This window comes from Mustelus asterias, unplaced genomic scaffold (assembly GCF_964213995.1).
Source record: "Mustelus asterias unplaced genomic scaffold, sMusAst1.hap1.1 HAP1_SCAFFOLD_210, whole genome shotgun sequence".
NCBI classification, from domain to species: domain Eukaryota; kingdom Metazoa; phylum Chordata; class Chondrichthyes; order Carcharhiniformes; family Triakidae; genus Mustelus; species Mustelus asterias.
The window spans coordinates 285,065-304,407 of NW_027590197.1; the positions used below are offsets into that span (position 1 = coordinate 285,065).

At 45.7% G+C, this 19,343-nt stretch overlaps 2 protein-coding genes across 4 annotated transcripts in view; both read right to left on the minus strand.

Annotated features, from left to right (window-relative positions):
- LOC144485689 (uncharacterized) overlaps positions 1 to 19,343 on the minus strand; it is a 259,005-nt gene that overhangs the window by 231,180 nt on the left and 8,482 nt on the right. The window lies entirely within an intron of this gene.
- Positions 7,827 to 10,961, minus strand: LOC144485691 (uncharacterized). Of its 2 annotated transcripts, none has more exons than XM_078203805.1 (2): positions 10,870 to 10,961; positions 7,827 to 9,372 (listed from the first exon to the last, which is right to left on the minus strand). In XM_078203805.1, the coding sequence occupies exon 2, from the start codon at positions 8,471 to 8,473 to the stop codon at positions 8,066 to 8,068; it is 408 nt and encodes a 135-aa protein (XP_078059931.1). In that variant the 5' UTR covers positions 8,474 to 9,372; positions 10,870 to 10,961; the 3' UTR covers positions 7,827 to 8,065. The 2 variants fall into 2 exon arrangements, with proteins under 2 accessions (XP_078059931.1, XP_078059932.1); XM_078203806.1 differs by lacking the exon at positions 10,870 to 10,961 and adding an exon at positions 10,300 to 10,348.

Genomic DNA, 19,343 nt, shown 5'->3' on the forward strand with positions numbered 1-19,343 from the left:
CCGATGTTCTTGGATAGCTGCGCATGCGCCCTGCTCCCTATTGTCCCTCTGAAGATAGAGGTTCTGAACCAGCCCCTGAAACCACGCCCATTGTGACCCCCGACGGCAGCGCATGCGCTCTCCTTCCCCGCTGAAACAAGATGGCGACCGAAAACCGGAGCCTGTTCGCGGGAAAAAACACCGGGAGCTGCAAACCCGGAACCGGCATGGTCTTATTCAGGCCTTGCAACCTGGAGGGGGCATTTCTGAAGCCTCCGCTCCCTCCCCACCCCGACTCCATTCCTCCCTCCGCCACACTGACTCTCACCCGCTGGAAAAAGCTTCCCCTGCACTCGCAGGGCTCCGAGCAAAGTGGCACTGCGCACACTCCAGATTCAGCACTGCGCCTGCGCAATAGGCTCCTGTGGAATGAAGAGGACACTTTCCCACCCGCAGGCGTACTTGGGAATTAACGGCGCCATTGTCAAAGACATAATAGAAAACTATCTGGTGCAATTGAGATGAATTAATTTTTAAAATACATTCCTCTGAATTTGTGATTAATTGGCCTGTGTACTAAGCAGATATTAATGTTCCACTTAAAATTAAAAGAGAAGGTGCAGGAAAAACGCAACAGGATTGAGAGAGAACCCACAGAGGCAAGTTATGAATAGAGTTCAGACTGAAACAACAATAAAAAAACCCACACGGGGGACCAGGAACTGAGTTCTGCATCCAACAGACAGCCTGATTTATGCCAGCTCCTAACTGTGTTTCTAAACTCGAACCTATAAAACAGTAACACAGAAACAAAACTCTGTAGAGATTGTTTCTGGGACAAAGAAAATAATTACTGGAGATAGTCATCAGGCCAGACAGCCTGTGAGAGTCACAAACAGAATTGAGGGTTCAGGTTGCTGACCTGCCCTCAGTCTGCAATTAAACATTTAGAGTTAGTCACTGACTAATGGCGGTCACAATTCCCACAATGGCGCCTCAGAAACCCCTCCATTCAAAAGTTGTTCGCCGGAATTCACTAATCATAGAATCCTTACAGTGCAGAAAGAGGCCATTCGATCCATCGAGTCTGTACTGCAACGGCAACAATATATTCTGCACCCTACTCTTTTCCTTTCCCCCTATGTACTCTATCAATTTACTTTTTTTCTGTATAGCACGCAGGAAATAATACTTTTCACTGTATCCCAGAACATGCGACAATAATAAATCAAATTAGACACTACATATCTTGGACACCAAGGGACAAATTTACTAACCTGCACATCTTTGGGCTATGAGAGAAAAAACGGAGCACCCAGAGGAAGATTGTGCAAACTCCACACATGAGGTGGAGATGCCAACGCTGAACTGGGGTAAGCACCATAAGAAGCCTCACAACACAAGGTTAAAGACCAACAGGTTTATTTGGAACCACAAGCTTTCAGAGCGCTGATGAAGGAGCAGTGCTCTGAAAGCTCGTGATTCCAAATAACCAAAAGAGAAAATGCTGGAAAATCTCAGCAGGTTTGGCAACATCTGTAAGGACAGAAAAGAGCTTACATTTCGAGACCAGATGACTCTTTGTCAAAGCTTTGACAAAGGGTCATGTGGATTCGAAGCATCAGCTCTTTTCTCTCCTGACAGATCCTGCCATATCTGCTGAGATTTTCCAGCAATTTCTCTTTTGGTCTCAAATTCCAGCATCCGCAGTCATTTGCTTTGATTCCAAATAAACTTATTGGACTTTAACCTGGTGTTATGAGACATCTTACTGTGCAAACTCCACAGAGACAGTCACCCACCGCTGGAATCGAACCCAGACTCAGTGAGGCAGCAGTGCTAACCGCTGTGCCACAGTGAAGGGAGTTTGCCGCAAATTTCGGGTGACAACAATGGGCTGGATGTTGCTCAGAATGTGGAGCACTGCAGCAAAGTACAGACAGACAGAGACAGAGCAGCAAACTGGACTGAGAAATGGAGTCTGCAGACTGGAACTGGCAGCATGAGGAGAGGTTATTTAGTCTAACACTCACAGCAATCTACAATCCACCCCCATTACCGAGACAGTGAGACAGAGATTACAAACACTCACCAACACAGCTCCACTGAAACGTCCCAGGAAAAAGAGGGAATCTGTGGCAGTTCCTGTCCTGAAATAGCCCCAGGACTGTCACTCAAACCCCCAACCCGGCTCAGTTCACAGCTCAGCCTCTCAGCTTGCAGCTTCCTGCACCTTGAGCCAACCCTGCCCAGGTGTGGGAGGGATGTCGAACTACAGAGTGGGAGGAGGGGTGACCTCCTGCTGTGCCCCAAATAGTTTCTCCTTCCCCTCCCCCTTGGCGCTCTCAGCTCTCAATGTGGATGTGTTGATGGACATTGCAGAGCCTCACTGAGCTTATCCTGGGTCACCCCCTCCCCCTGGGTTCAGTGTGTTCAGTTCGTTGCTTCTTTCCCTGCTGAACCTTCAGTTAATCAAAAACAGAAAGTGCTGGAAAACCTCAGCAGGTCTGATCGCATCTGTGATCACAGATGCTGTCAGACCTGCTGAGATTTTCCAGCATTTTCTGTTTCAGATTCCAGCATCCGCAGTATTTTGCTTTTATCTTCGTTTAAACAAGCATTCTTTGATGGCCTTTACCCCCATTGCTCCTTTCCAGAGCTTCCCACCTTCTGCTATTGTCCCTGACTCCCACATTAACTGTCATTCCTCCCCTTTATCCCGCTCACATCCCGCTCGAAACTCAGGCTCAGAGTTTTCCCGCCATCTCCCCCTCCCCCAGCCTCCACATCCCAACACCCGGAATCTCTAACCCAGCGGTTCCAGTTTATCTGGTTTGAGTTCAGATTTGCCGCAGCACCGACAGGATTTCACTTCAAACCAGCCGGAACTGACTGCTCACAAATCCCAAAATGTTTCTCCAGCAGCCCGGGCTTGTTAATGTTGTTTGAAGTCAGCGCCCAAATGCAGTTACTCTCCTCAGTTTAAAAAACTTCTCCGTTTAATGTAAGGTATTATTCGCACCAGACACAAATATAAAATTGTGAACGTTACCCCCCCCCCCCCCCCCTCTCCCCTCCCCCCACCCCCCGGCCACCCAGACCCGAGCTGGGGTGTCCTGAGTAAGAGACATCTGTTCCAGGTGTGACAATTCTTACACATTCTCTGGTTGACATCAAACGGAAAACGCTGGAAATATTCATGAATGAAAGCAAATTGCTGCTTTTGTCAAAAGGGTCACCTGGACTCGAAACCTCAGCTCTTTTTGTCTCCTTACAGATGCTGCATTTTCTCTTTTGGCTGGAAATACTCAACAGGTCAGGCAGCCTCTGTGGAGAGAGAAACAGACTCAGTGTGACCTGTCATCGGAACTGGGAAATATAATATTATTTCTCGCAACTGAAAGAGACACTTTACAGCCTTCAGAACAAAACTGAGCTCAACAATTTTACACCACAATCTCTGCCCCCATTGTGTTCTGTGTTTCGTTGCTGCTTTTTTCACCTCATTTTCCTCTTGTTTTCTTTACTTTACATTCAGACTATCGCTCACCGGCTATTCACACCTCATCCAGAACATCTTTTGTGTCTTTACTTGTCCCAGTACCACTCGCTTTGGTCTTGGGCCGTGAAACATTTTGTCAGTTTGCAGATCTTTCATTTTGTCTCCTCCACCTCCCTCTCTCAATTCTTCAGAGGTCAGTCTTTGGCAAAGGGTCATCTGGACTCGAAACGTCAGCACTTTTCTCCCCTGACAGATGCTGCCAGACCTGCTGAGATTTTCCAGCATTTTCTCTTTTGGTTTCAGATTCCATCATTCACTGTAATTTGCTTTTATCCTGATTTTCCCTGTGTGGCTCTGGAGAGCACTTGAGACGTTAGGGACAGAGAAAACGAGATTTTTCACTCTCTCTCAGAGGGTCTTTGGTCTGTGGAATTCTCTTCCCCAGAGAGCAGTGGAGGCAGAGTCAATGAATATTTTTAAGGCTGAATAAATGGATTATTGATTGACAAGAGAGTCAGAGGATTTGGGGGTGGGGGGGGGGGGCGGCATGCGGGGGGGGGGGGGGAGAGGGGGGAGACAGAAAAATGGAGTTCTGGCCACAATCAGATCAGTCGGGATCTTGTCAAATGCTGGAGTAGAGGGGCCCAATGGTCCACTGCTGCTCCTCATTCATATGGATGTTTAGCTGTATGTTTCACTCTGTTTTTACCTCCATAGAAGCTGCTGGGCCTGTTGACTATTTGTGGCATTGACTGTTTTATTTCAGATTTTAAGACTCTGTAACATATCACTGTGTAATCCAACAATTAATCCAGTTCCCCTGGATTTCTGCTCTGTAACATATCACTGTGTAATCCAACAATTAATCCAGTTCTCCTGGATTACTGCGTTGTGGTATAGTGGTTAGCACCGCTGCCTCACAGCACCAGGGACCCGGGTTCGATTCAAGTTTTGGGTCACTGTTGAGTTTATTTGTTGAGTTTGCACATTCTCCCCGTGTCTGCGTGGGTTCCCTCTGGATGCTCCAGTTTTCTCCCACAGTCCAAAGATGGATGGATTATGTGGATTGGCCATGCTAAATTGCCCCTTAGTGTCGGGGGAACTAGCTAGGGTAAATGCATGGCGTTAAGGGGATAGGGCCTGGATAGGATTGTGGTCGGTGCAAACTCAATGGGCCGAATGGCCTCCTTCTGCACTGTTGGATTCTATGATTTTAGTTAGAAGTCTCACAACACCAGGTTAAAATCCAACAGGTTTATTTGGTATCACAAGCTTTCGGAGCACTGCTCCTTCATCAGGTGAGTCAATCGTCCATGATTCTAGATACAGACAAACTCACAGATGCACAAATACATTCACAGACACGCATATATGATTTCAAGAAGTAATTAGATATAGATCATGGGGCTAAAGGGATCAAGGGATATGGGAGGAAGGGGGGATCAGGATATTGAATTCGATGGTCAGCCATGATCAAAATGAATGGCGGAGCAGGCTCGAAGAGTCGAATGGCCTCCACCTGCTTCTCGTTTCTATCCTTCTATGGACACACACGCACACGCATGCACACACATGCACGCACGCACACACACACACTCAATCTCAGACACTCTCACAAAGACAGAGACAGACTGAGACCATGAAGGGTTGATGTTAGTCTCAGTCTAATCCACCTGCTGGGCACCAAACTAATAACAGAAGCAAATCTGAAACTCAGTGTGTGGGTTTTATTGTGAAATGAGATAATTTATAAATATATCCCCATAGCTCCGGGTGGGAGTGGAATTGATGATTTCTTGACTGTCTGTCTGCACTGCTGCCTCACAGCACCAGGGACCTGATTTAATTCCCGGCTTGGGTCACTGTCTGTGCAGAGTCTGCACGTTCTCCCCGTGTCTGTGTGGGTTCCCTCCGGGTGCTCTGGTTTCCTCCCACCGTCTGAAAGATGTGCTGTTTAGGTGCATTGACCCGAACAGGTGCCGGACTGTGGCGATGAGGGGAATTTCACAGTAACTTCATTGCAGTGTTAATGTTAGCCTTACTTGTGACTAATAAATAAATTTAACTTTTAACTTTAATTTTGTGATCTCATAGAATCGTAGAATCTTACAGTGCAGAAGAAGGCCATTCAGCCCATCGAGTCTGCACCAACCACAATCCCACCCAGGCCCTATCCCGGTAACCCCACATATTTAACCTGCTAATCCTCCTGACACTAGGGTCAATTTTGCATGGCCAGTCAACCTAAGCAGCACATCTTTGGACTGTGGGAGGAAACCTGAGCACCGGGAGGAAACCCACTCAGACACGGGAAGAACATACTGACTCCGCACAGAAGTGACCCAAGCCAGGAATTGAACTCAGGTCCCTGGCGCTGTGAGGCAGTAGTGCTAACCACTGTACCACCATGCCGCCCTCATCTCCTTGAACAAATAGTAAATTGTAGAGATTATAAAGTTTGAATTGTAATATCTAATGGTGTAAAGTATCTGGGAGCAGAGTGGATGTGATAAAGGCTGGAATACAGACTGTGGGAATGAGGGTGAAACTGCTGTGCAGAGTGAATGGTTCTTGTTGTAGGGAGGGATGGGAGGAGGGAGAGAGGGATGGAAGGTGAGAGGGAGGGATGGAGAAAGGGAGGGAGTGTGAGGTGGATGGAGGGAGAGAGGAATGAATGGGGGTGAATGTGAGAAGCTGAAGTTTACATTTGAAGAAGTTCCCAGTCTCTCTGATCTCCAGTCTCCAGCTGAACTGGGGAAGCTTTTGCACAGACTGTGCTGCTGCTGTTTCCCCTCCTGTCCACCAGGGGTCGCTGTAGGCCTCCCAGCTGCTGCTCCTCTTGCCCACTCCAGCCCACCTCACTGGAGCCCCGGGCCATTCTTGCCATCCTGCCAGGTCACGGGTACTGACGCCAATAGTAAAGTTTATTTATGAGTCACAACTAGGTTTACATTCACACTGTAATGAAGTTACTGTGAAAATCCCCTGGTCGCCACACTCCGGCACCTGTTCGGGGACACTGAGGGAGAATTCAGCTTGGCCAATGCACCTAACCAGCACATCTTTTGGTCTGTGGGAGGAAACCGGAGCACCCGGAGGAAATCCACACAGATACAGGGAAAGTGTGCAAACTCCACACAGTGACCCAAGCCGGGAATCGAACCCAAACCCCTGTGAGGCAGCAGTGCTAACCACTGTGCCACTGTACGACCCAGTGCTCTAAGGTTAAGTTTCTTCTTCAAACCTAAGATTCAGTGTCACATCAAGGCGGAGGAAAGGGAGTCCATTGGCTTCAGATGGATAATGATAAAAGTTAATATCCCAATTTATTCACTTTATTCCTTCAAGCTGAGGTTTACAAAGTGAAAATTCCGCTGTTTATAGCAGTGACTAAATAAGCAATGACCCAGCACATAGCTAGTAATGCAGAATTTATCCCATAGGCAGCTCCTTGGCTCATTGTCTGCTGATGTGTCATCCAGAGCTGTTTTCCTGGCAGTTTGTGTCAGTAGCAGGCTGCCGTTACCATCCACTCTTGGGCAGGGTGAGGAGACAGCTCCGACACCGACCTCAGCTGGAATGGGGATTGAACCAGACATTAGTCCGCAGGCCAGCAATGCTGCAGGAATTGCAAAGGGGCTGCACAGAGGTCCAGAATTAGAAGAGGGGGTTGTGGAGATGGAGGAAGCGTCTGCAAGACATGGGGACATTTTGGATTATCTCAAAATTACAGAATGTGGGAGACCAGTCAGGAATGTGTTGAAATTGTCAAGTCTGGCGGTAATGTGTGGATGTGGGATTCAGCAGCAGATGAAGGGCTGCACGGTGGAACAGTGGTTAGCACTGCTGCCTGACAGCACTGGGTTTCTGTGTCTGAGTTTCCTCTGGGTGCTTCCGTTTCCTCCTACATTCCAAAGATGTGCAGGTTAGGTGGATTGGCCATGTTAAATTATCCGTTAGCATCCAAAGATGTGTAGGTTAGGGGGGTTAGCAGGGTAAATGCACAAGGGTACAGGGCCCATCGAGTCTGCACCGACTCTCCAACAGAGCATCTTACCCAGGCCCTATCCCCGTAGCCCCACATATTTATCCCGCTATTCCACTGTGTTACTTGTTCATTACAATAGGGACCAGAGTCTGAGGTTATAAATGGGTGAGTTTACTCCAATAGTAATTCTTTCGACATCTGCCAAGTTTACAGCTATTAACATCCCACCTATCAAATAGCTCCAGCCTACATATGAGAGAACCAACATTCAGAGCTTTCACATCCTCATCCTGAAGTTACAAAACAGACTTTAGTCATCGGCCTGCTGATACATCGGCACATTCACACAGGGGTGGATTGGACTGTCATCTGTTTATTGTTCATCTTTAGTTCAATACAGTTTCTGAGTGATTTAAATTTAAAACAAGGTCTGCAGGCGTGAAGATTTATTGACACATGAATGAGAGATGCTGTGGGGCATTCAACAAGTCCAACCGGGCTGATTTACATCAGATAAATTCCAACTATCAGTATAAACATAATTTAGTTGGGATGTAATTAACAGCAGCAATAACAGCAGAATCACACCCCTGTGATCACTGGTGAACTCGCTGGTGTCTCACCAGGTTGTATGACTGGGTGAATCTCTTTCCACACATTGAACAAGTGAACGGCTTCTCCTCACTGTGAACTTGTTGGTGTCTCAGCAGAATGGATGACCGGGTGAATCCTTTCCCACACTCAGTGCAGGTGAACGGTTTGTCCTCAGAGTGATTTCGCTGGTGTGCGAGCAGAAGTTTTCTGCTTTTAAAGCTCTTCTCACAGTCAGAACATCTGAACGGTCTCTCATTTGTGTGAACAAGTTGGTGTGAAGTGAGAGAAGATAAACAAGTGAATCTCTTCCCACACACAGGGCAGGTGAACGGCCTCTCCCCAGTGTGAATTCGCTGGTGTACAGTGAGGTCGCCTGATCGCCTGAAGCCAGTCCCGCAGTGAGAACACATGAATGGTCTCTCGTCAGAGTGAGCACGTTGATGGTGATGCAGTTCCTCAGAACTTTTATAGCCTTTCCCGCAGTCTGGACATTTAAACAGTCTCTCTTCACTGTGAACTCGTTGGTGTTTCTGCAGGTTGGATGTTCGGTTAAATCCTTTCCCACATTCAGAGCAGGTGAATGGCCTCTCTCCAGTGTGAATGCGCTCATGTGCCACAAGGTGGAATGATGTCCTGAACCCCTTCTGGCAGTGGGAGCAGCTGAACGGTGTGGAACCGGTGTGAATGTACTGGTGCTCCCGCAGTGTGCGTGGAGTTTTAAAACTCTTTCCACACTCAGTGCATTTAAACTCTTTCCTGTCGGTGTGAACTCGCTGGTGTCTCTGCAGGGCAGAGAAATCTGTGAATCCCTTCCCACACACGGAGCAGGTGAAAGGCCTCTCCCCTGTGTGAATGTGCCGATGTATCAGCAGGGCCGATGACTGAGTAAATCCTTTTCCACATTCGGAGCAGGTGAACTGCCTCTCCCTGCTGTGAATGCACTGGTGAATCAACAGGCCAGCCGTCTGAGTGAATCCCTTCCCACACACAGGGCAGGTAAAAGGTCTCTCTCCAGTGTGAGTGCGTCGGTGATTTTCCAGGTCAACTGGGGAATTGAATCCTTTCCCACAGTCTCCACATTTATACGGTCTCTCCCTGATGTGACTGCGCTTGTGTCTTGACAGGCCAGACGATCGTTTGAAGCCTTGTCCACACACATGTGTATGTTTTCTCCCCACTGTGAATGGTGCTTTTTTCTTCCATGTTTAATGGCCTATGATATTTAGATCCTGATGAATCGAGGCACTCTGTCTGATCTTGATGTGATCCTTGATTTACAATTGTCTGTAATTCCTCACCTTCTAATCCCCTGAAAAATGAATTGAAAACAGAAAGAGGGAAACATAAGAGACAAGCCATTATAACACAAAGGCAAGATGTGAAATTGAGCTGAATGAATCTGGTAAATTGTGGGATTAGGAATAGGAAAAAGGATATGAAAGCTGCTGGATTGTCATAAAGCTTCAAACTGTTTACCAGTGCACTGAGGGAAAGGAACCCTTCACCCTTCAGAGCCCACAACAAAAATCCAGCCTTTCTGTGTGAAGAGGGAGAGGTCGGGAGGAGGGTGACGGAGAGAGACTTTATACATCAGCAACTCAACCAGCATTTTGGCAGAATCTCCCAAACCCACAATCTTTCCCACCTGGAAGTACCAGAGCAGCTGGGACATGGGAAAACTACACAACTCCCTGACTTGGACAAATATCACTATCCCTTCAATGTGACTGGGTTAAAATCCTAATACTGTTGCATTGTGGGAGCACCTTTACTATATGGACTGCAGAGGTTTAAGAAAAAGGCCAACTATCACCATCACAAAGGATAACTGGTGATTGGTAACATATCACTGTCAGTGCAGGATAGTAATTCAGGACAGATACCTGAGCCTTGTCAGTAACGTCCACATCCTAAGAAGTTTTATTTTTTTGCAAGTCTATCTGAAACTTGCAATGAAACAAAACCCACGACCACTACAATCTACAAGGACAAGGACAGTGGACAGATGGGAAACCACCATTTGGAATTCCCCCTCCAAGCCACTCACCATCTTGATTTGGAAATATGTCGCTTTCCTTCACTGTCATTGGATCAAAATCTTGGAATTCCCTCCCTAACGTCACTGTGGGTGTACCTACCACATGGATTGCAGCGATTCAAGAAGGCAGCTCACCAACAACTTTTCAAGGGCAATTAGGGATGGGAAATAAGTGCTGGTCTAATCAATGACACCCACCTCCATTGAATGATTTTGAGAAGTGACCTGGAATATCCATGAGAATACAATCCTACAATTATTCAGTGAAATACTTCACTCAGTCACACCATTTTCTGAGTTTACATTTGACTGGAGCTCTTGGATTCCGCTGTAATTGCTGCTGCTTGTGGAAGACTTTGGGACATTTACAATTCTCCACCTCTTACCACTCCCTTTCTTTCTGATGGATAATGAAAGATCTATGCATAGATTTCAGTATAACTTGGTTCCTCTTTTAATTAATTTATCGAACCCGCCCCCGTCCCCCAATCTACACACAATAGTAAAAACATCACGAGCTACTAATAATGACTTTCAATGGCAGAGCCCTGACCCAGCATTCCCCGCGGTGCTGAATGTCCCCTATTCACACCAGAGGCAGGCACCGCACAGGCGCATTAACCCCTCATATTGGAGCGTGCGCACTGTCAGTAATGGCGATGGGGTTGGGCTGTTTTTGCCTCTTTGCAGGGGGGAAGAAAGAGAAAACTCTGATGGAGCGGGTTCTGGATAGGGAGAGTTTCTAAACAATTGGTGAGTGCCTCAAACCGCGATTGAGACTCTGCCGCTCCCGTGTTTGCAGCTCCGGGTCTTTTCCCCTCCGAGGCCCAAGTCCAGGCTGACGGCCGCCATCTTGGTTCAACGAGGAGCGCATGCGGCTGGTTATTCTTGACGCAACAGTATGGGGGCGGGGCTAAGGTTATTCTCTTCACACCGGGTCCTAGTGTCCGATACAGCCACCAGAATTTGAGTTTTTTCAACATTTTCACCCACTCTCAAGCTGCAGCTGATGTTTTGCAGCCGCGAGGAATCCATGAACCATGTTTATATTCAGTGTGAGAGGTTGCAGACCTTGAAGGAGCTGCCTCTCCCCTTTTAATTACACTTCTTTTCTGCCCCACACTCCTATTCGTTGGCTGCCCAGTGTGGAGCAGGCTAGGGAGGTCAGAGGATCTTTTCCTGGACCTGCTCTTGGGGCTGGTTAAAACAGTAATTTGTAGATCAGCAGGAGGTAACTTGGCTGTCGGCTGCTCTTCCGTGGTCTTGTCCATGCTCGAATGGTCCTGGAGAGGGAGTGTGCGGTGTTGACTGGAACACTCGATACCTTCCACAACTCAGGGTACAGAGTGTCTCATAGACACTGGAAACAAATTTCTGGTTTAGTTGAGATGGAAGTTTGATTGGACCACAAGATTGGAGAAACAAGAGAGAAAAGAATGTTCTGTGGAAACTAGAAATGCTTGTTCTGAATTTCTATCCTGTACTGACAGTGATACTGACTCTGCCAATGGAGTTGAGGATTATATCAGATCAACCATGATCTCATTGAATGGTGGAGCATTCCGGGTACACAGGTACACAGACGGGAAACTGAAAACAAACATCACATCAAAATCTGAAAAAGTCACTCCATTCATCACAACATGAATATCATCGACCTTTAAATGTGAAAGATTTCAAACATCAGTGTGACTGGAAAAGCACAGAACAAACATACACCCAAGTTCCAGTGAGCTGACTGTGGAAACAGCTTTAACCAGTTACACAGCCTGAAAAAAACATCACACTATTCACAGCAGCGAGCCAAAGGATGGGAAGACCTAGGATCAGAGTTAGGCCATTGGGCCCATCGAGTCTGCTCCACCATTCAATGAGATCATGGTTGATCTGATATAATCCTCAACCCCACTTTCCTGCCTTATCCCCATGACCCTTGATTCCCTTACTGAGAAAGAATACGCAAGTTCTTTGTGTGGGCAAGGCTTGAACAGATCATTTAACCAAGAGAGACACAAGGATACTGGCACCATGGAGAAACCATGGAACAAAGAACAAAGAAAACTACAGCACAGGAACAGGCCCTTCGGCCCTCCAAGCCTGCACCGACCATGCTGCCCAACTAAACTAAAATCCCCTACCCTTCCGGGGACCATATCCCTCTATTCCCATCCTATTCATGTATTTGTCCAGACGCCCCTTAAAACTCACTATCGTATCTGCTTCCACTACCTCCCCCGGCATCGAGTTCCAGGCACCCACCACCCTGTGTGTAAAAAAACTTGAAAATGTGGTGACTGTGGGAAGGGATTCAATTATCCATCTCTGCTGGAAATGCATCGCCGCAGTCACATTGGGGAGAGACCATTCACCTGCTCTGTGTGCAGGAAGGGATTCATTCAATCATCCCATCTGCTGACCCACCAGCACGTTCACATTGAAGAGAGGCTTTGACAGTGATAACAATTCTAAAAGCTCTGAGGATCTGTCAAGCACCAGATCATTCACATTGTGAGACAGTTCAGTTGCTCGCATTGTGGGAAGCTATTTAAACAATCACAGAACCTCACTGAACACGAACACACTCACACTGGGGAGAGGCCATTCACCTGCTCTGTGTGAGGGAACGGATTCACATGATCATCCCACCTCACTACACACCGACTGGTTCACATTGATAACAGACCTTTCAAATGTACGGAATTTGAGAAGCGTTATAAAACCACAAGTGATCTGCTGATACACCAGCGAGTTCACAATGAGGAGAGGCCATTCAGATGTACAGTGTGTGGGAAGGAATTCACTCTGTTATCCAGCCTCCAGAAACACCGCGAGTTCACATTGGGGAGAGGTCATTCACCTATTCCTTGTGTGGAAAAGGATTCATTTATTTAACCAGCCTCAGATCACACCAACTCGTTCACTTGGATAAGAAACCTTTCAAATGTTCTGAATGTGGGAAGAGCTTTAAGACCTCCAGTATTCTGCTGAGACACTAGCAAGTTCGCAGGGAGAGACTGTTCACCTGCTCCGACTGTGGAAAGGGATTCACTCGCTCATCCAACCTGCGAACACACCAGCACATTCACACCAGGGAGAAACCGTTCACTTGCTCTGAGTGCGGGAAGGGATTTTCTCACTCATCCCACCTGCTGAGACACCAACACACTCACAATGTAGAGAGACCGTTCACCTTCTCTGAGTGTGAGATGGGATTCACTCAGTCAACCCACCATCTTACCCACCAGAAAGTTGACAAGTGTCTGCAGGGGTGGATTCTGCTGTTATTGCTGCTGGTGATGACATCCAGGACTGAACCATGTTCATTCATCGCTATAACTGGGCTGGAGATTAATATTCTGGATAAATGTCAGATGAACTAATATTGTTTCAGACACAATGCGGGGACCTTCATTTGTTCAGGATAAGAACAGATTAATCAATGTCTTGTTACCAATTGCTGCTTTTTTGTGGCCTTTGTCTTTTCTAACTCTCAATTATTTCAGTTCTCATACCTTCAGTTACTCTCATGGACAAGTTCCAGCTCCCATCCCTTCCAGAGTGTCTTTCCTGGTCTCGGAATCCAAGGAACATATCAATAACATATCTGTGATCACCAAAGACAAAACAGTTAAATGCACTGATCCGCTTCTTTCCCCAGTCACTGAGGATGGGGATATCTGTGGAGCTTTCTCTCTCTGTGATTTGTTTAATTGTCCCCCACCATTCACGGGTAGATGTGGGGGGACTGCAGCTCTGATCTGATCCGTTGTTTGTGGATTGTTTGGTCCTGCCTAGAACATGCTGCTTCTGTTGTTTAGTGTGCTTATAGTAAAGTGTTACCAGTCACCAGATTGGAATCTCAGCTTTAGGGTGCCTGGTGCTGCTCCTGACATGTCCTCCTACACTCCATGTTGAACCAGAATGGTCCCTTGGCTTGATGGTGATGGTAGAGTGAGGGATGTGCCGGGCCATGAGTTTACAAATAGTGGTTGAATATTGTGATGCTGATGACCCACAGCACCTCATGGATGTGCAGTTTTGATCTATGTCTATTCTGAATCTATCCCGTGCCACACGAGATGATGGAGGGTTCAGATCACAAGGATTAGGAGCAGGTGTCGGCCATTTGGCCCCTCAAACTTGCTCCACAATTCAATAAGAATCATGGCTGATCTGACTGTGGCCTTCACTCCACTTTCCTGCTGCTCCATAATCCTTGACTCCTTGTTAATACTCTGTCTAACTCAGCCTTGAATATGTTCAATGACCCACAGCCTCCATTGCTCTCTGGGGACGAAAATTCCACAGCCTAATGACCCTCAGAGAAGAAATTTCCCTGATATCTGCCTGAAATGGGAGAGCCTTATCTTTAAAGTGTGACTCCTGCTTCGAGATTCCTCACAAAAACAAAACATTCTCTCGGCATCCACCCTGACAAGATCCCTCAGAATCTCATGTTTCAGTCAGGTCACCTCTCATTCTTCTAAATTCCATTGAGTATAGACCCAACTTGCTCAACTTTCCCCAGAAGACAAACTCCTTCATCCAAGCAATCAGTCTAGTGAATCTCCCCTGAACTGTCTCCAATGCACCTGTATCACTGTTCAAGCAAGGAGACCAAATCTGAACACAGTACTCTTGGTGCAGTTTCACCAATTCTTTGTATAGTTGTAGCAAGACTTTGTTACTTTTATATTCCATCTCCCTTACAGAAAACCTTCCTAACAACTTGCTGTTCCTGCTTGTTACTTTTCTGCGATTCTTTTAGAATTTCACCCAGATCCCTCAGTCCTGCAGCATTCTACACTCTATTTAGATTATATAGTTTTTTCCTATTCTTCCTGCTAAAGTCAATATCCTTATATGTTCCCATATCATACTCTGCTAAGATTTTTCCCTACTCACTTACCTATTTATATACCTTTGCAGATTCTTTGTATCCTCCTCACAACATGCTTTCCTATCTATCTCCGTGTCAACCTGTTGCTTGATTGGACTGTGAGACTGTAGGAAAGGTCAGTTTGTAGTTTAGTGATGTGTAATGATCAAATAATTGAATTATATTAATCATTTAACCTGATGTGATATTCTGCTTAATTGTAATCAGTGTAAGATATGAGAATCTTGTGACTGGCTCTTTGTCTGTAGCTGCATCCTTATTTGACAAGTGAAATACATCACATACCCTTGGATAATTATAGAGCAAGTGCTGTGAAACCCATGAAGTCTTGGTGAGGTAAGGTCTGGAGCCATTAGCTTCCCAGCCATTGACAACTAACAGTTATATTTGAGTTAGAGGCCCTGTTACATTGAAACATACATAGAAACTAGAAGCAGGAGTAGGCCATTCAGCCCTTCGAGCCTGCTCCGCCATTTATTATGATCATGGCTGATCATCAAATTCAATATCCCGGTCCCCCCCGCCAAATATCCCTTTAGGCCCAAGAGCTATATCTAATTCCTTCTTCAAATCACAAAACATTTTAGCCTCAATTATTTTCTGTGGTAGTGAATTCTACAGATGCACCACCCTCTGGGTGAAGAAATTTCTCAACTCAGTCCTAAAAGGTTTACCCCTTATCCTCAAACTATGACCCCTAATTCTGGACCCCCCCCCACCATTGGGAACATTCTTTCTGAATCTACCCTGTTTAACCCTGTTAGATTTTTATAAGTTTCTATGAGATCCCCTGTCAATAAACCATCACACCTGCAATACTTTGTTTTAAATTTATATCATTTAGAGACTGCTGAAATAAAGATGAACAATAAACAGATCACAGTGCATTCCTGCAGCTCTACATTGACAGGAGAAAGTCTGTTCTGTAACTCCAGGATGAGGCAGTGTAAGCTCTGAATGTTGGTAATCACAGGCAGGCTTGAGCTGTTTGATAGATGAGTTGTTCATAGCTGTTAACTTGCAGATATTGAAGGAATTACTCTGAAAGTAAACTCGATAATTTATAAGCTCAGACTCTGCTCCTTGCTGTAATGAATACTCAGCATCCATTAGTGCTAATTTACAGTGAATCACTGAGTATCCTGGGATCTTTGTTACTTGTTTTGTGAAATATCTCTCCCCATTAGTGTTGAACTGCTGGATAACTCTGATTGCATTTAGACATGTCTAGAAAGAGACAATTTGCCCAGATTTAACTGCAATTTGTAACCAATAAACAATGTTTATATTCTGACTTGTAGACTGGTGATTTGTGAAGAAAGATTTAATTCACTCACTCAGCAGTTTGAGGGAAATCAGACTGAGGTTTAATGTAATAAGAAATAGGAGCAGGAAGAGGCCATTCAGCCCTTTGAGTTTGTTCAGCTATTCACTGAGATCAAGGTTGATAATCTACCTCAACCCCACCTCCCCGCACTGTCCCCATATCGCTTAACTTCTCTTTATACCCAAATATTTATCAATCTTTGTCTTAATTATACCCAATGCCGAGCATCCACTGCTCCCTGGGGTAGAGAATTCTAGACATTCACAACTGAGTGAAGAATTTTCTCCTCAATTCAATCTAAATGATTGACCCCTTATTCTGAGACTGTGACCCAGTGTTCCAGGTTCCGCAGTCAGGGGAAACATTTTCACACCATCGAACCTCTCAGGCCCATGAAGAATCATATACTCTGATCAGATCACCTCTCATTTTTCTCACCACCATTAATTTGATCCGAGTCTGATTTTATCGGTAAAAGCAAAATACTGCGGATGCTGGAATCTGAAACAAAAATAGAAAATGCTGGAAAATCTCAGCAGGTCTGACAGCATCTGTGGGGAGAGAATAGAGCCAACATGTCGAGTCTGGATGACTGTCTGTCAGAGCTGACGAAGGGTCATCCAGACTTGAAACGTTTTTTTGTTTTTGATTTTATAAGTACCCTGTTACCAAGTCCCAAACAATAAGATTTCTAATATTTCACCTACAACTGATGTGAACTGGTCTAAATTCCCCATTTTCTCTCCTACTTTCTGGACTAGTGAGGTTAATGTTTGCTGACTTCCGATCCTTGGGAACTGTTCGAGAGTTTAAGGAATTCTGGAAGATCAAACTAATGCATCCACTATTTCTGAAGCTCCCTCTTTTAAATCCCCAAGATGCAGGTTGTCTGGTCCGGGGAATTTGTCACCATTTAGTCCCATTAATTTCTCCAGTCTCTATTTCTATAAGACCCTCATTCTTATTGGACAAGGGACTGTGTCACCGGTCTCCAAAGCCACCACAGCTTTGGACTTGTGCAGCTCCCACCATTGATCGATCAAACCCATTTTGATGGGAATTAAATGGCTAGTTTCATTTTTTAAAACTTTTATTCACATTGCACTTGTCAGAAAGGATCATTTAATTAACAACTTTTCTGTAAAGTTCCATAAAATGAGGTTGGAACATGTCTGTCCAGTTTTTCATTATTATTGACATTTGATGAACAGCATTACAACTCGAACGATATTGTATTGGTGACTAATGTTTAAAAATGGCTCTTCCTTGTATTAAAGTTCCCGCCCCCTTGCACTAACCCCTTGGTTCCCCATTATTAGAATTTCTCTTTTGTCTTCTACCATGAAGACAGATAGATACAAAGTATTTGTTGCATTTCTCTGCCATTTCCTTGTTCCCCATTATATTTTGACTTTTATCTGCCTCTCATAGAGAATGTTTACTTTCACTCACTTCTTCCTATCCACATACCTACAGAAACATTTAAAAATCTACTTTCTAAACTCTTACTGGTCTGCACCCAAAGAGGGAATTGAGCTCAGAAGCGATTTTAAAACAGTTTATTGAGAAGTAACAGTTAAAACAAGATGTGTGAGTTAAATAGATAGGAAAAGCACCTGACCTGTGACAGGTGAGAGAGATTTACAGATCCCAGAGGACAAGCAGACGGATGAAGCCAAGTGAATGTTGATGTCCATAACTGGTGCCTATGGAAGGTTCACTTCAATGAGCCTGATTGTGGGTGTTGGGGAGAAGCCAGTCAATTTGAAATCTCCTTGCTCTTGAGGGCCTGTTTTAACCTTTACATGTAGTTAGTTACCATAAGAGCCAATGGTATCAGGATTAAAAATGTCTTGCTTCAGGGCCTGTGCGAGAGACAGGTCCTTGGCAGGGAGAAAGGCTTGTCCTGTGTTTGTCAGCCAGCAAGCTTTCTTCAGAAGACAAAGGGAAGGCTCTTTGTATAATATTCCATCAGTATCCAAAGATTTTATAAGGCTATTAGATGGTGATTTCTTACAACCTGTTACTTGGATTTGACTTTTCTCCATTCCTGAGCTGAGGGGATTTCTGTACCAGATGGGATGGGTGAAATTTGGGAACTCTCGATTCTCCACCAATTCCCATTCCCCTTCTTTCTGGGGGATACTGGAGGTGTCACTGTGTGTAGGTCAGTAAGAATTCTCAGCAAGGATTAATCAGCACTTTCTAATTGGAGATGTTCATCAGTGGAACCTCTCAGACACTGAATTGTAGAATTCGGGCCAAAGATCAATAGGACGGCACAGTGGTTCGCACTGCTGCCTCACAGCGCCAGGACCCGGGTTCGATTCCTGATTTAGGTCACTATCAGTGCGGACTCTGCACATTCTCCCCGTGTCTGCATGGGTTTCCTCCAGGTGCTCTGGTTTCCTCACAGTCCGAAAGATGTGCTGGTTAGGTGCATTGGCCATGCTGAATTCTCCCTCAGTGTAACCCGGACAGGCGACTAGTGTGGCGACTGGGGGATTTTCACAGTAACTTCATTGCAGTGTTAATGTAAGCCTACTTGTGACACTAATAAATAAACTTCACTTAAACAATTTGAGATTGAAGTAAAAGTTCTGAATCTTGTTGTAAACTAATTTCAGATGGACCGCGGTAACTGCAGCCCCAGGAGCACAACCACCTCTAGATCCAGAATATTAAACTCCAGCCCAGTTACCGGCTGTATTAACATCAGCAGAAACAAACTCCAGCTGTCAGAATGAAAGGGCCCGGTTGTCATTAAGAGCAGCAATAACAGCAGAATCCAACCCCTGCCCTCACTTGTGAACTCGCTGGTGTTTCAGCAGCTGAGATGAATCAATGAATCCCTTCCCACACTCGGAGCAGGTGAACGGCCTCTCCCCGGTGTGAACTCGTTCATGTCTCAGCAGTTGGCATGAATCAGTGAATCCCTTCCCACACTCGGAGCAGGTGAATGGCCTCTCCCCAGTGTGAGCTCGCTGGTGTACAGTGAGACTGCCTGAGTGTCTG